The 12,334-nt window shown below is 43.8% G+C and overlaps 1 protein-coding gene across 2 annotated transcripts in view; it reads right to left on the bottom strand.

The window, feature by feature from the left end:
- rapgef4a (Rap guanine nucleotide exchange factor 4a) overlaps positions 1–12,334 on the bottom strand; it is a 317,823-nt gene that overhangs the window by 231,324 nt on the left and 74,165 nt on the right. For both annotated transcript variants that reach the window (XM_070875728.1, XM_070875727.1), the window contains exon 3: positions 2,226–2,284. In XM_070875728.1, the coding sequence (XP_070731829.1) occupies positions 2,226–2,284 (59 nt within the window). The remainder of the gene's footprint in view (positions 1–2,225; positions 2,285–12,334) is intronic.

Below are 12,334 nucleotides of genomic sequence, written 5' to 3'. Positions count from 1 at the left end.
ATCTGTATTCTCTCCACTGAAAGTCAACAGCCTTCCATCAGTCATGCTGCAGCCACTGGGGAGGTACTGCATAGAGCACTAGATTAGGTAAAGGCACACAAACGACAGGCAGTAAGGGAATGCAGGACGGGTGGTTAGTTGATATTGTAATTTGATCGGATTCAGAAAATTTATGAATTTTCTTTGGAATGTGTGTTTTGTGGTGGCTCTCATTTCAGTTTTGTGCCAAGAGGATTGAAGGAACCATATCAGCTGCAAGTAGTACAGCCCATTAACTTTTTATCTCATTCTCTTTGCTGTTATTTTCCATTATTCAGTTTGTTCCTTAATTAGAATTGAAAACATGAACAGCCAAAGGCTTTGAATTTTAAAAATACCAGTAAGCTTCCCATTACATGTCAGAAATCGTATCCTTTAAGGAAACAGAATACTACTTTATTACCCTGCATCTCCTGAGTTAATCTATTGTTCTTTCACGTAAACTGTTGCTTCTCTATATACACTTGATGAACTCTGCCAATATTTCTAAAACTCACATTTAATCAAAAATTGTAAAAATTATGTTGACATATATATCAAGAAGCTAATAAGGTTTCATTTCAGTCAGTGGAATAGAATAGAAACTTGCGGCGCCATTCAGCCCGTCGTACCTGTGCTGGCTCTTTGAAAGAGCAGTTGTGCTTAATCCCACATCTCGCTTTTTGTCTGTAACCCTGTAGGTTCCTCATCCTCAAGTATCTGTCCAACTCTTAAAATTATTAATGGAATCAGCTTCCACCATCTTTTCAGCTAGAGGGTTGCAGATCCTGACAACTCAGTGAAAACAATTCTCAGCTCCCCTCTCGATATTTTTCCAATGATTTTGAATCTATGACCTCCAATTATTGACCCACTTACTAGAGGGAACATTTTTTTCCCTATTTACTCTATCAAAACCATTCCTACATTACAAGAGTGACTACACTTCAAAAAGTACTTCATTAGCAATAAAGCGCTTTGTGATATCTGGTGATCGTGAAAGGCGCTATATAAATGCAAGTCTTTCTTTCTTTTTCTTTAGTTGAAAACATCTATTAACTTTCTCTGTTCCAAGGAGAACAGTGCTAACTTTTACAATCTCTCCTCATAACTGAAGTCCTCCATCCCTGGTAACATCCTGGTAAACCTCCTCTGTACCCTTTCTAAGGCCTTTACATCTTTCCTGAAATGTGGTGCCCAGAATTGTCCACAATACTCCAGCTGAGGTCTAACCAGTGATTTATAAAGTTCCAGCATGATCCCTTTGCTTTATATTCTAAGCCCCTATTTATAAACCCAAGTAACCCATATGCTTTTTGACCACCTTATCAACTTGTCCTGCCACCTTTAAGGATTTGTGTATTTGGACACCAAGGTCTCTCTGCTCATCTACACTTTTCAAAAACTTGCCATTTATAGTTTGTTGTCTTTCCATATTAATGCTCCCAAAGTACATCACTTCACACTTCTCCACATTGAACTCCATTTGCCATACTTCTGTCCATTTCACCATCCAGTCTGTTCAGCCTGAAACCTATAAGTATCCCCATCATGATCTACTACTTTGGCAAGTTTTGTATCATCTGCAAACTTTATAATGCTGCTCCCTACACCCAAGTCTAGGTCATTGATAAAAATTGCAAGGCAAAAATGAACCCAAAACTGGCCCTTGGTGAACATCATTGCAAACCACCTCAGTCTGAAAAACAGGAATTCACCACTACCCTTTGCTTCTTTCCACTGAGTCAATCACTTTGTCAAATGCCTTCCTCAAGTCCATATATACACAACATCGACTACACTACCATGATCAACCTTCTCTGCTATCTCGACAAAGAATTCAATCACGTTCATCAGACACGATTTACCTTTAACAAATTATTGCTAGGTCACCTTGATTAATCCACTTCTACTTCATTTCCCACAACCAGATCCAATATTGCTTCCTTCCTTGTTGGACTTGAGACATATTGATCATATATCAGAAATTGTTCTCCTTCGCTACCCTTAGCACTATGTTTTTCCCATTCTATATTGGGGTAATTAAAGTCTCCTAATATTACTACTTATTTTTATTACACGTCTTTGAAATTTGCTCATCTTCTCACTGTTTGGAGCTCTATGAGAAAAACTCCCAACAATGTAACAGCATCTCCCCCGTTGCTCAATTCAAGCTAAATAGATTCAGTAAGCAAGTGATCACATACCTTGTTTTTTGACACAGAGCACTGTGCATTGTTGCTCGTATTCTCCTTTTCAGGGACTCCTGAAAAAACAGAAGAAAGAGTAACTCTTCAATATGAAGCATTTCAAGTCAATGTCATCAAAGACCCAACACATTATAATTATTTGTAGCTGGTTTCATATTAACTACATTTATTGTTTTAGACCTTAGTGTATTCTATATGCAGGAATGGAAAGTTGTCAGTGAAGAATGTTACAGGGTGTTGGATGAGTAGTCGTAGTTGATGTGTCAAACCGCTGTGAAGTGGAGTAGCCATCCTTTCTATAGAAACACAAGTGGGAGGAAAGTTGTGAGGCTCTGTACATGTAGATGAGGGAAAGGTGAATAGCTGGAGGGGGTATAAGTTAAAGAAGGAAAAGTATTGTATGCAGAGACTTCAAATGAGCAACATAAAAGGGCCAGACTTAGCACTGTAGTGAAGGAGAAGAATAGGAATTGTAGCAGAAGGCAAGACTAGGGCTGCTGAGAAAGTGGAAGCCTGTGAAAACAAAAGTTAATGAAGGTATGGTAAGCATTTTCTGTTTTGCTTTCAGATTTCCAGCATCCGCAGTATTTTGCTTTTGTGTATACGGGAGGTCGACACCTCAAATTGCTAGAGAAATAGCACCAGCGCTGTCTCTGCAAGATCCTGCAAATCCCCTGGGAGGACAGACGCACCAATGTCAGTGTTCATGATCAGGCCAACATCCCCATCATCAAAGCACTGACCACACTCAACCAGCTCCGTTGGGCCACACTGTTCGCATGCCCGACACAAGACTCCCAAAGCAAGCGCTCTACTCGGAACTCCTAAATGGCAAGCGAGCCCCAGGTGGGCAGAGGAAATGTTACAAGGACACCCTCAAAGCCTCCTTGATAAAGTGCAACATCCCCACTGACACCTGGGAGTCCCTGTCCAAAGACTGCCCTAAGTGGAGAAGTGCATCTGGGAGGGCGCTGAGTACCTCGAGTCTCGTCGCCGAGAGCATGCAGAAAACAAACGCAGACAGCGGAAGGAACGTGCGGCAAACCAGACTTCCCACCCACCCTTTCCTCCAACGACTGTCTGTCCCACCTGTGACAGAGATTGTAATTCCCGTATTGGACTGTACAGTCACCTGAGAACTCACTTATAGAGTGGAAGCAAGTCTTCCTCGATTTCGAGGGACTGCCTATGATTGATGGGAAGGTGTAATGGGTACAAAATATTGCAGATGCTGGAAATCTGAAATATAAACAAACAGAAAGAACACAAGAAATAGGAGGAATAGTCCATTTGGCCCTTCGAGCCTGCTCAGACTGTGGAAGTACTCAGCAGGTCAGTTAGCATCTGTGGAGAGAGAAACAGAGTTAACGTTTCAGGTCGATGCCAGAACTGGAAGATGTCACAGATATAACAGGTTTTATGCAAGTACAGAGGCAGGGAAAGGAGGAATGGGAGGGAACAATAAAAGGGAAGGTCTGTGATGAGGTGGAAGGCAGGTGTGATTAAATGACATAAGGGATGATGGTGCAAGGCAAATAGGGGTGGTAATGGGACAAATAAAGAAACAAAAGATGGGTCTAGAGGAGCTGAAAATGGCAACGGCAGAATCATTACGAGCACCTGCTGTCAGAAAAAATAGGAAGAGTGGTTATGATCTGAAATTGTTGAACTCTATGTTGAGTCTGGAAGGTTGTAAAGTGCCCAATCGCGAGAGGAGGTGCTGTTCCTCGAGCTTTCATTGAGTTTCAATGGAACAATGTAGGAGACTGAGGACAGCGAGGTCAGAGTGGGACTTCGATGGTGAATTAAAATAGCAAGCAACCAGAAGCTCAGGTCACCACTTGTGGAGCAAAGCAATCACCCAATCTGCATTTGATCTCCTCAATGTAGGAGACCCCCCGCCCCCCCGCCCCCCACCTCGTCCCCACCGTGAGCAGCGATACAAGTATAGTAAATTGAAAAAAGTACAAGTAAATTCCTGTTTCAACTGAAGGAGTATTTGGGACCCTGAATGATGGGATGGGAGATGGTGAAAGGGCAGTCACTTGCAGGGAAGGTGCTGTGGGAGGGGGAGCAGGTGTTGGAAGAGTGGACCAGGGTGTGTTGGAAGGAACGGTCCCTTTGGAATGCTGAATGGGGATATTTATGTTTGATGATGGCATTGTGCTGAAGATGGTGGAAATGGTGGGGTGGAAGGTGAGGGCAAATGGAACCCTATCTGGGTTCTGGTAGTGAGGTCAGAAGTACAGAAAATGGGATGGCACAGTTGAGGGACTCGTCAACCACAGTGGAGGGGAATCTTCGGTGGAGGAAAAAGGAAGACATCGAAAGCATTGGTGTGGAAGGTGGCATCGTCACCTATACTATATTATCAGTGTATTGGCATGCTTCGTATTTATTTTTCAGAATTATTGAAATTATATATATTTAATATGTTATATAAATGTTATTTTCAGGGGTATATAGTGGGTTGGGTTAGGAAGTAATATGGCTATTTGTAGTTTTATCTAGCTATTTGGGCATAACACATGGTTATTTGAGCCAATCAGAAAAGTTTTTTGCGCTATGGACACAGTTAACACGTTACGTTCTTCACACACAAGACTTTTAAACATAACGATAAAGATAAGACAAGTAAGTTCTGCTTCTGTGCTCCTAGGCTGCAATTTTCCACTCATTAAATGAGTGGACAGAAAATCCTGGGCTGGAGAACTCAATAACGGGAAATCCTGGCCAAGATCTTGTATGATAAACAAATAAATGATTTTAGCAGCTAATTCTAGTTTGGAAAGAAAAAAATCAGTATTTGAGCATTTGGTTCTATATAAACTGTTTTTACACGAGCCAACATGCTGAACATAAAGGTGGTAATACTTAACTTAGCATAACAGAGTGGAGCGGATTGCTCCCCTGTTGTAGAATCCGCCAGATTTTTGTTTCATTGATTTCAAGGGATGAAAGCTGACGAGGACTAATTTTTCCCCACAACCCCCACCTCAAAAGCAGCCCGCAGCCATTGGTGGCTCTTTTTCACACTCCACCATTCACTCGAAAGGAAAGCAAAAAGCAGAGGTGCGGGAAATAGAATGCACATGGTCCAGGGCCATGTTAACTATGGCGGAGGGGCACCTTCTGTTGAGGAAAAAGGAAAACCATGACGGAGGGGAATCCTCGGTGGAGGAAAAAAAAATGGCCCTCGACCGTGTCCGTTCTACTTCCCGCACCTCTGCTCTCATCCCTTCCCCTTCCTCTCAGAACCATGACAGGGTTCCCCTTGTCCTCACCTTTCACCCCACTAGCCTCCATGTTCAACGGATCATCCTCCGCCATCTCCAGCATGATCCCACCACCGATCACATCTTCCCCTCCCCTCTTAGCATTCTGAAGGGACTGCTCCCTCCGTGACACCCTGATCTATTCCACAGTCACCCCCAGCACCCCCTCCCCTTCCCACGGCACCTTTCCGTGCAAGCGCAGGAGATGCAACACCTGTCCTTTTACCTCCTCCCTTCCCATTGTCCAGAGCCCCAAATACACCTTCCAGGTGAAACAGCAATTTACTTGTACTTTTTTCAATTTAGTATACTGTATTTGCTATTCATGATGTGGTCTCCACTACATTGGGGAGACGAAGCGCAGGTTGGTTGACCGTTTTGCAGAACACCTCCATTCAGTCTATAAGTGTGACCCCGAGCTTCCGGTCGCCTGTCACTTTAATTCTCTGCTCCATTCCCACTCTGACCTCTTCGTCCTCAGCCTCCTACACTGTTCCAATGAAGCTCAATGCAAGCTCGAGGAATAACACCTCATCTTTCTTTTAGGCAATTTCTGGACTCAACATTGAGTTCAACAATTTCAGACCATATTTTGCTCACTTTCCTCCTGTTATTTTTTAAACCGCCCGCCCCTCCCCATTCTTATTATTTTTTTCCCTCTCTGTTTCCCATGGTAGCTGGTAATTAATTCTGCCATTCACACCCTATCTGGACTCAATTTTTTTTTAACTTCTGCCATTACCATCTCTAGTTGGCCCATTATCAGTTTTGTCTCTCTAATCTCTCCCGTCTTCCACCCCATCACAGACCTTCCCTTTTGTTCTTTCCTCCCCTCCCCTTTTCAGTGCTCCTTAAGAATCTGTTAATTCCGAACATTCACCAGTTCTGACGAAGGGTCATCAACCTGAAATGTGAAATCTGTTTCTCTCCACTGATGCTGCCTGACCCATTGAGATTTTCAGCACTTTGTTTTTATTTTAGATTCCAGCATCCGCAGTATTTTGCTTTTATATTCTCTGACCTACCATGCACAGTTATGGGAGATCAACATGTTATATTAAAAAATAATACTTCTGCCTGCGCTTCCTGTCTACAAACCTTATTTCCGTTACATTTTTTGTCAGACTTTTATTGTAAATTTCTATGCCCACATTTCCAATTCAATTTTCTGAAGTCCAATGGATCCAGTCACTATGTAATTACAGGCTCTACCCACTAAATGGCAATGTGTTATATATTGCACATAAATCACTCAAAATGCTTTGAGAAAAATTGCAGCTGTCATTATTTACTCAAAAATTGTTTTTGTAGATTACCTTCTTAACTATAGAGGAAGAATATTTGACTATTTTTAACCCCAGAACACAAGAATAAAACACATGCAAGGATATTTAGTGGATGATATATTTCTTGGGGCCATATTTAAACGATGATCTTAGAAGTTGAGTTTTGTGGGAAAACTTCAGTATCATCCTACTGGTCTATTTAAAATAGTCTTAATTCAGCTGTTGTTATAACTTGTGCCTAGGAGTACCTAATCACAATGGGTTCCTCAACTCCAGCACAGTTGTACCTGGTTGCATCAGGATAGATCACTTGTGATTGCTGAGAGAGCGGAGAGAGCTAATGGGCTAGAAACTCGGTTTTCAGTGAAAATGGTATATTTTCGTCAAAATTATCGTTTACGCTTCGCTACCGCTAATAGGCCGGAAATTCAACCTTTAATTTACACAGTAGTAAAAATCAGCGTTGCACGAGGGTTCGCGGCGCAAACTGCAATCCTCGCCAACTTTAGTCCGAGGCAGATAGCACTGTGAGAGGCGCCTTGGGAGGGGGGGAAAAACACCCCAAACAATTGAGGAAAAAAATTCACAAAACATTCACAAGATACTTATCTATCGAATCGCTGAAAAACAATTAAAAAACAAAGGGCTAGAAATTTGGCTATTAGCGATTTCACCCCTTTTTGGGCGATAATCGTGGAGTTACTTTTTTTTAGCACCAATGTAGCGTTATCGCTGGACGTCACAATATTCGCTAAACGGTGACCAGCAATAGCGATAGTGCTAAATCCGGCCTTGCACTAGTGAATTTGTGCACCGGAGCCAAAATTTGCAATTAAAAAAAACAGACCTTCTGCACATGGGTGAATTTTCTTTTCATAATTTATTTTTTCTCCTTCCCACGTTTCTGGTTAGCTGTAAGGGTGCGCTCGAGCATGCGCAATACATCCAGGGCTAAATCAGCTATTTTTCACAGACCAAGCAGCCATGATGCAAGGGACTTCAGCAGGCAGAGAGCCCAAAAGTTTAGCTATGAAACAAACGAGGCCCTCATTGCAGCTGTGCAAATCAGACTGGGGCAATTTAATAGGAGGGGTGCTAGTAAACCCCTCCCAGCTGTGCGAAGGAGTCTGTGGACCAGCATGGCTAAGGTGGTTTCCTCAGTCGATAATATCAAGAGAGACCATTAACAATGTAGGAAAAAGTTCAATGACCATTGCAGGGTCATCAGAGTCAGTAATATTTTTATTCATGCACTCGTTCATTACTTAAATTGTAAATCTGACACATGTTGGTATAGGTAGGCTTAGTGTTGCACCTTATTTGCCATGAATGATCATTACATATTAGAAATACTGCCTTTTGACATCTTAAAAGATATTTCTGCACTTCCATGTCTTCCTCATGAACCATGTGCTACTACCAGGGGCTATTAAACAGAGGATTGTATTAAATGCACACAGTATGGTATAAGTGCTTTGATGGCTATGTGTGTGCCACAAGAGCAGAATAGCCCTCTAGTAATCATTCCAATTGTAATCTTTGAAGGAAAAGGTGTTGCATAACTGCTGGGAGCAGCGGTGTACAGGCGGTGGTCCACTCCAGACACTGTATTAACGGACCTGGAGAAGCACATGGCAGCTATGATTGGTGCCTCAGGGAGGTCAACTACCCGCGGGGGTGCTGATCCCCTGTTCGAAACTGAGGGCAAGTCCTGCAAAATCCCCGGGCTGCGTTGGAGCAATGTGATGCAGTGTCTGTGGACGAGGGTTGGGGCAATGTGATGCAGTGTTTGCAGGCTAGGGTTGGGGCAATGTCCCAGCAGATTGGAAAACTGCAAATGTAACGCCCCTATTTAAAAAAGGAGGCAGACAAAAAGCAGGAAACTATAGACCAGTTAGTCTAACATCAATGGTTGGGAAAATATTGGAGTCCATTATTAAAGAAGCAATAGCAGGGCATTTGGAAAAGCATAATTCAGTCAGGCAGAGTCCGCATGGATTTATGAGGGGGAAGTCATGTTTGACAAATTTGCTGGAATTCTTTGAGGATGTAATGAACAGGGTGGATAAAGGGGAACCAATGGATGTGGTGTATTTGGACTTCCAGAAGGCATTTGACAAGGTGCCACATAAAAGGTTACTGCACAAGATAAAAGTTCATGGGGTTGGGGGTAATGTATTAGCATGGATAGAGGATTGGCTAACTAACAGAAAACAGAGAGTTGGGATAAATGGTTCATTCTCTGGTTGGCAACCAGTAACTAGTGGGGTGCTGCAGGGATCAATGCTGGGACCCCAACTATTTACAATCTATATTAACGACTTGGAAGAAGGGACTGAGTGTAACGTAGCCAAGTTTGCTGATGATACAAAGATGGGAGGAAAAGCAATGTGTGAGGAGGACACAAAAAATCTGCAGAAGGACATAGACAGGCTAAGTAAGTGGGCAAATATTTGGCAGATGAAGTGTAATGTTGGAAAGTGTGAGGTTATGCATTTTGGCAGAAAAAAATCAAAGAGCAAGTTATTATTTAAATGGAGAAGATAGCAAAGTGCTGCAGCACAGCGGGACCTGGGGCTACTTGTGCATGAAACGCAAAAGGATAGTATGCAGGTACAGCAAGTGATCAGGAAGGCCAATGGAACCTTGGCCTTTATTGCAAAGGGGATGGAGTACAAAAGCAGAGAAGTCTTGCTACAGCTATACAGGGTATTGGTTAGGCCACACCTGGAATACTGCGTGCAGTTTTTAATATGTCCTTACTATACAGTATAAATGCACACGAGGCCCATACTTGAGAGAAGGTCACTCTGTGACCAGTAACCTTTATTTGCCAGCACTGAAGTGATGAAGGTGGGTGGAGCTTCCTCTTTTATACCTGAAAGTCCCGGTTCGGAGTGTCTCCCACAAGTTCACCACCTAGTGGTCAATGTTGATGGTCCGATATATAAAAGGAAAAGAGTGACGAAAGTAAATGTTGGTCCCTTAGAAGATGAGAAGGGGGATTTAATAATGGGAAATGTGGAAATGGCTGAGACCTTAACCAATTATTTTGCTTCGGTCTTCACAGTGGAAGACACAAAAACCATGCCAAAAATTGCTGGTTACGGGAATGTGGGAAGGGAGGACCTTGAGATAATCACTATCACTAGGGAGGTAGTGCTAGACAGGCTAATGGGATTCATAGAAACATAGAAACATAGAAAATAGGTGCAGGAGTAGGCCATTCGGCCCTTCTAGCCTGCACCGCCATTCAATCAAGGTAGACAATCCCCTGGTCCTGATGAAATGCATCCCAGGGTATTAAAAGAGATGGCGGAAGTTATAGCAGATGCATTCATTATAATCTACCAAAATTCTCTGGACTCTGGGGAGGTACCAGCGGATTGGAAAGCAACTAATGTAACGCCTCTGTTTAAAAAAGGGGGGCAGACAAAAGGCAGGTAACTATAGGCCGGTTAGTTTAACATCTGTAGTGGGGAAAATACTTGAAGCTATCATTAAGGAAGAAATAGCGGGACATCTAGATAGGAATAGTGCAATCAAGCAGACGCAACATGGATTCATGAAGGTGAAATCATGTTGAACTCATTTACTGGAATTCTTTACTCGTTGGAGTTCAGAAGGATGAGGGGTGATCTTACAGAAACATTTAAAATAATGAAAGGGATAGACAAGATAGAGGCAGAGAGGTTGTTTCCACTGGTCAGGGAGACTAGAACTAGGGGGCACAGCCTCAAAATACGGGGGAGCCAATTTAAAACCGAGTTGAGAAGGAATTTCTTCTCCCAGAGGGTTGTGAATCTGTGGAATTCTCTGCCCAAGGAAGCAGTTGAGGCTAGCTCATTGAATGTATTCAAATCACAGATAGATAGATTTTTAACCAATAAGGGAATTAAGGGTTATGGGGAGCAGGCGGGTAAGTCCACGGCCAGATCAGCCATGATCTTGTTGAATGGCGGAGCATGCTCGAGGGGCTAGATGGCCTACTCCTGTTCCTAATTCTTATGTTCTTATGTTCTCACGGTGTACAATTTAGGTCAGTTTATACATGGGTTACAATGACAGTTAAATACATGACATCACCTCCCCGCAGTCCCCAAGCCCCCCAGCCCCAAAGTCTTATTGGGATCACAGGTTAAGTCTCTCTGGTGGTTTACGTTCCCGTGTAGAGTGCCTGAGTTGGGGCTCCGGTTGTTGGGCGCTGGCCTGAGTGTCTGTTGTTTGTGGTGCCTCAGGCCTGTCTGGATTGCCCATAGTGACTGGGCTCTCCTCCGCTTGGTTCCTGTGTTCGCTCACCTGTGGTGGAGTGAACTCTACATCGTGTTCTTCCTCTGCTTCTTCTATGGGGTTGCTGAACCTCCGTTTTGTTTGATCCACGTGTTTGCGGCAGATTTGTCCATTGGTAAGTTTAACTACCAGAATCCTATTCCCCTCTTTGGCAATCACAGTGCCTGTGAGCCATTTGGGCCCTGCAGCGTAGTTGAGGACAAAGACAGGGTCATTGACATCAATACATCGCGCCCTCACATTCCTTTGATGGGAGTCACATTGTGACCGGCGCCTGCTCTCAACAATTGCTTTCATAGTTGGGTGTATAAGGGATAACCTGGTTTTGAGCGTCCTTTTCATTAGCAGCTCTGCGGGTGGAACCCCTGTGAGCGAGTGTGGTCGGGATCTATTGGCCAACAGGAGGCGTGATAAGCGGCTTTGTAGGGAACCCCCTTGGATTCTGAGCATCCCCTGTTTGATTATCTGCACTGCTCGTTCCGCCTGGCCGTTTGAGGTCGGCTTGAATAGTACCGTTCTGACATGGCTGATACCATTTCCTACCATGAAGTCCTGGAATTCAATGCTTGTAAAGCACGGGCCATTGTCGCTGACCAAGACGTCCGGTAGACCATGGGTGGTGAACATTGCCCATAGACTTTCTACCGTGGCAGAGGATATGCTTGAATTGAGAATGTCACACTCGATCCATTTGGAGTAGGTGTCTACTACAACCAAAAACATTTTTCCCATGAAAGGACCTGCGTAGTCCACATGGATGCGTGACCATGGCTTGGCGGGCCAGGACCAGGGGCTAATGGGGGCTTCCCTGGGCGCATTGCCCAGCTGGGCACACGTGTTGCACCTGCGAACACAAAGTTCCAGGTCTGCATCTATCCCTGGCCACCAAACGTGTGACCTGGCAATTGCCTTCATCATGACAATGTCCGGGTGCTCATTGTGGAGTTCTCTGATGAACATCTCTCTGCCCATCTGGGGCATGACTACATGATTTCCCCACAGTAGGCAATCAGCCTGAATCGAGAGTTCATCCTTGCGCCTGTGAAATGGTTTGAATTCCTCAAGGCATGCCCCGTACGTGGCTGCCCAGTCCCCATTCAGGACACATTTCTTGATTAAAGACAGTAGCGGGTCTCCATTTATCCAGACTTTAATCTGACAGGCTGTCACGGGTGAGCCTTCGCTTTCGAAAGCTTCAACAGCCATGATCATCTCAACAGCGTACTCGGTTGCCCCCTCGGTGGTGGCTAGTGGG

The sequence above is a fragment of the Pristiophorus japonicus genome, chromosome 3 (genome assembly GCF_044704955.1).
Source record: "Pristiophorus japonicus isolate sPriJap1 chromosome 3, sPriJap1.hap1, whole genome shotgun sequence".
In the NCBI taxonomy this organism is placed as follows: domain Eukaryota; kingdom Metazoa; phylum Chordata; class Chondrichthyes; family Pristiophoridae; genus Pristiophorus; species Pristiophorus japonicus.
Note: the sequence above shows the minus strand (reverse complement) of the source record. Positions and strands in the feature narration are given on the sequence as shown.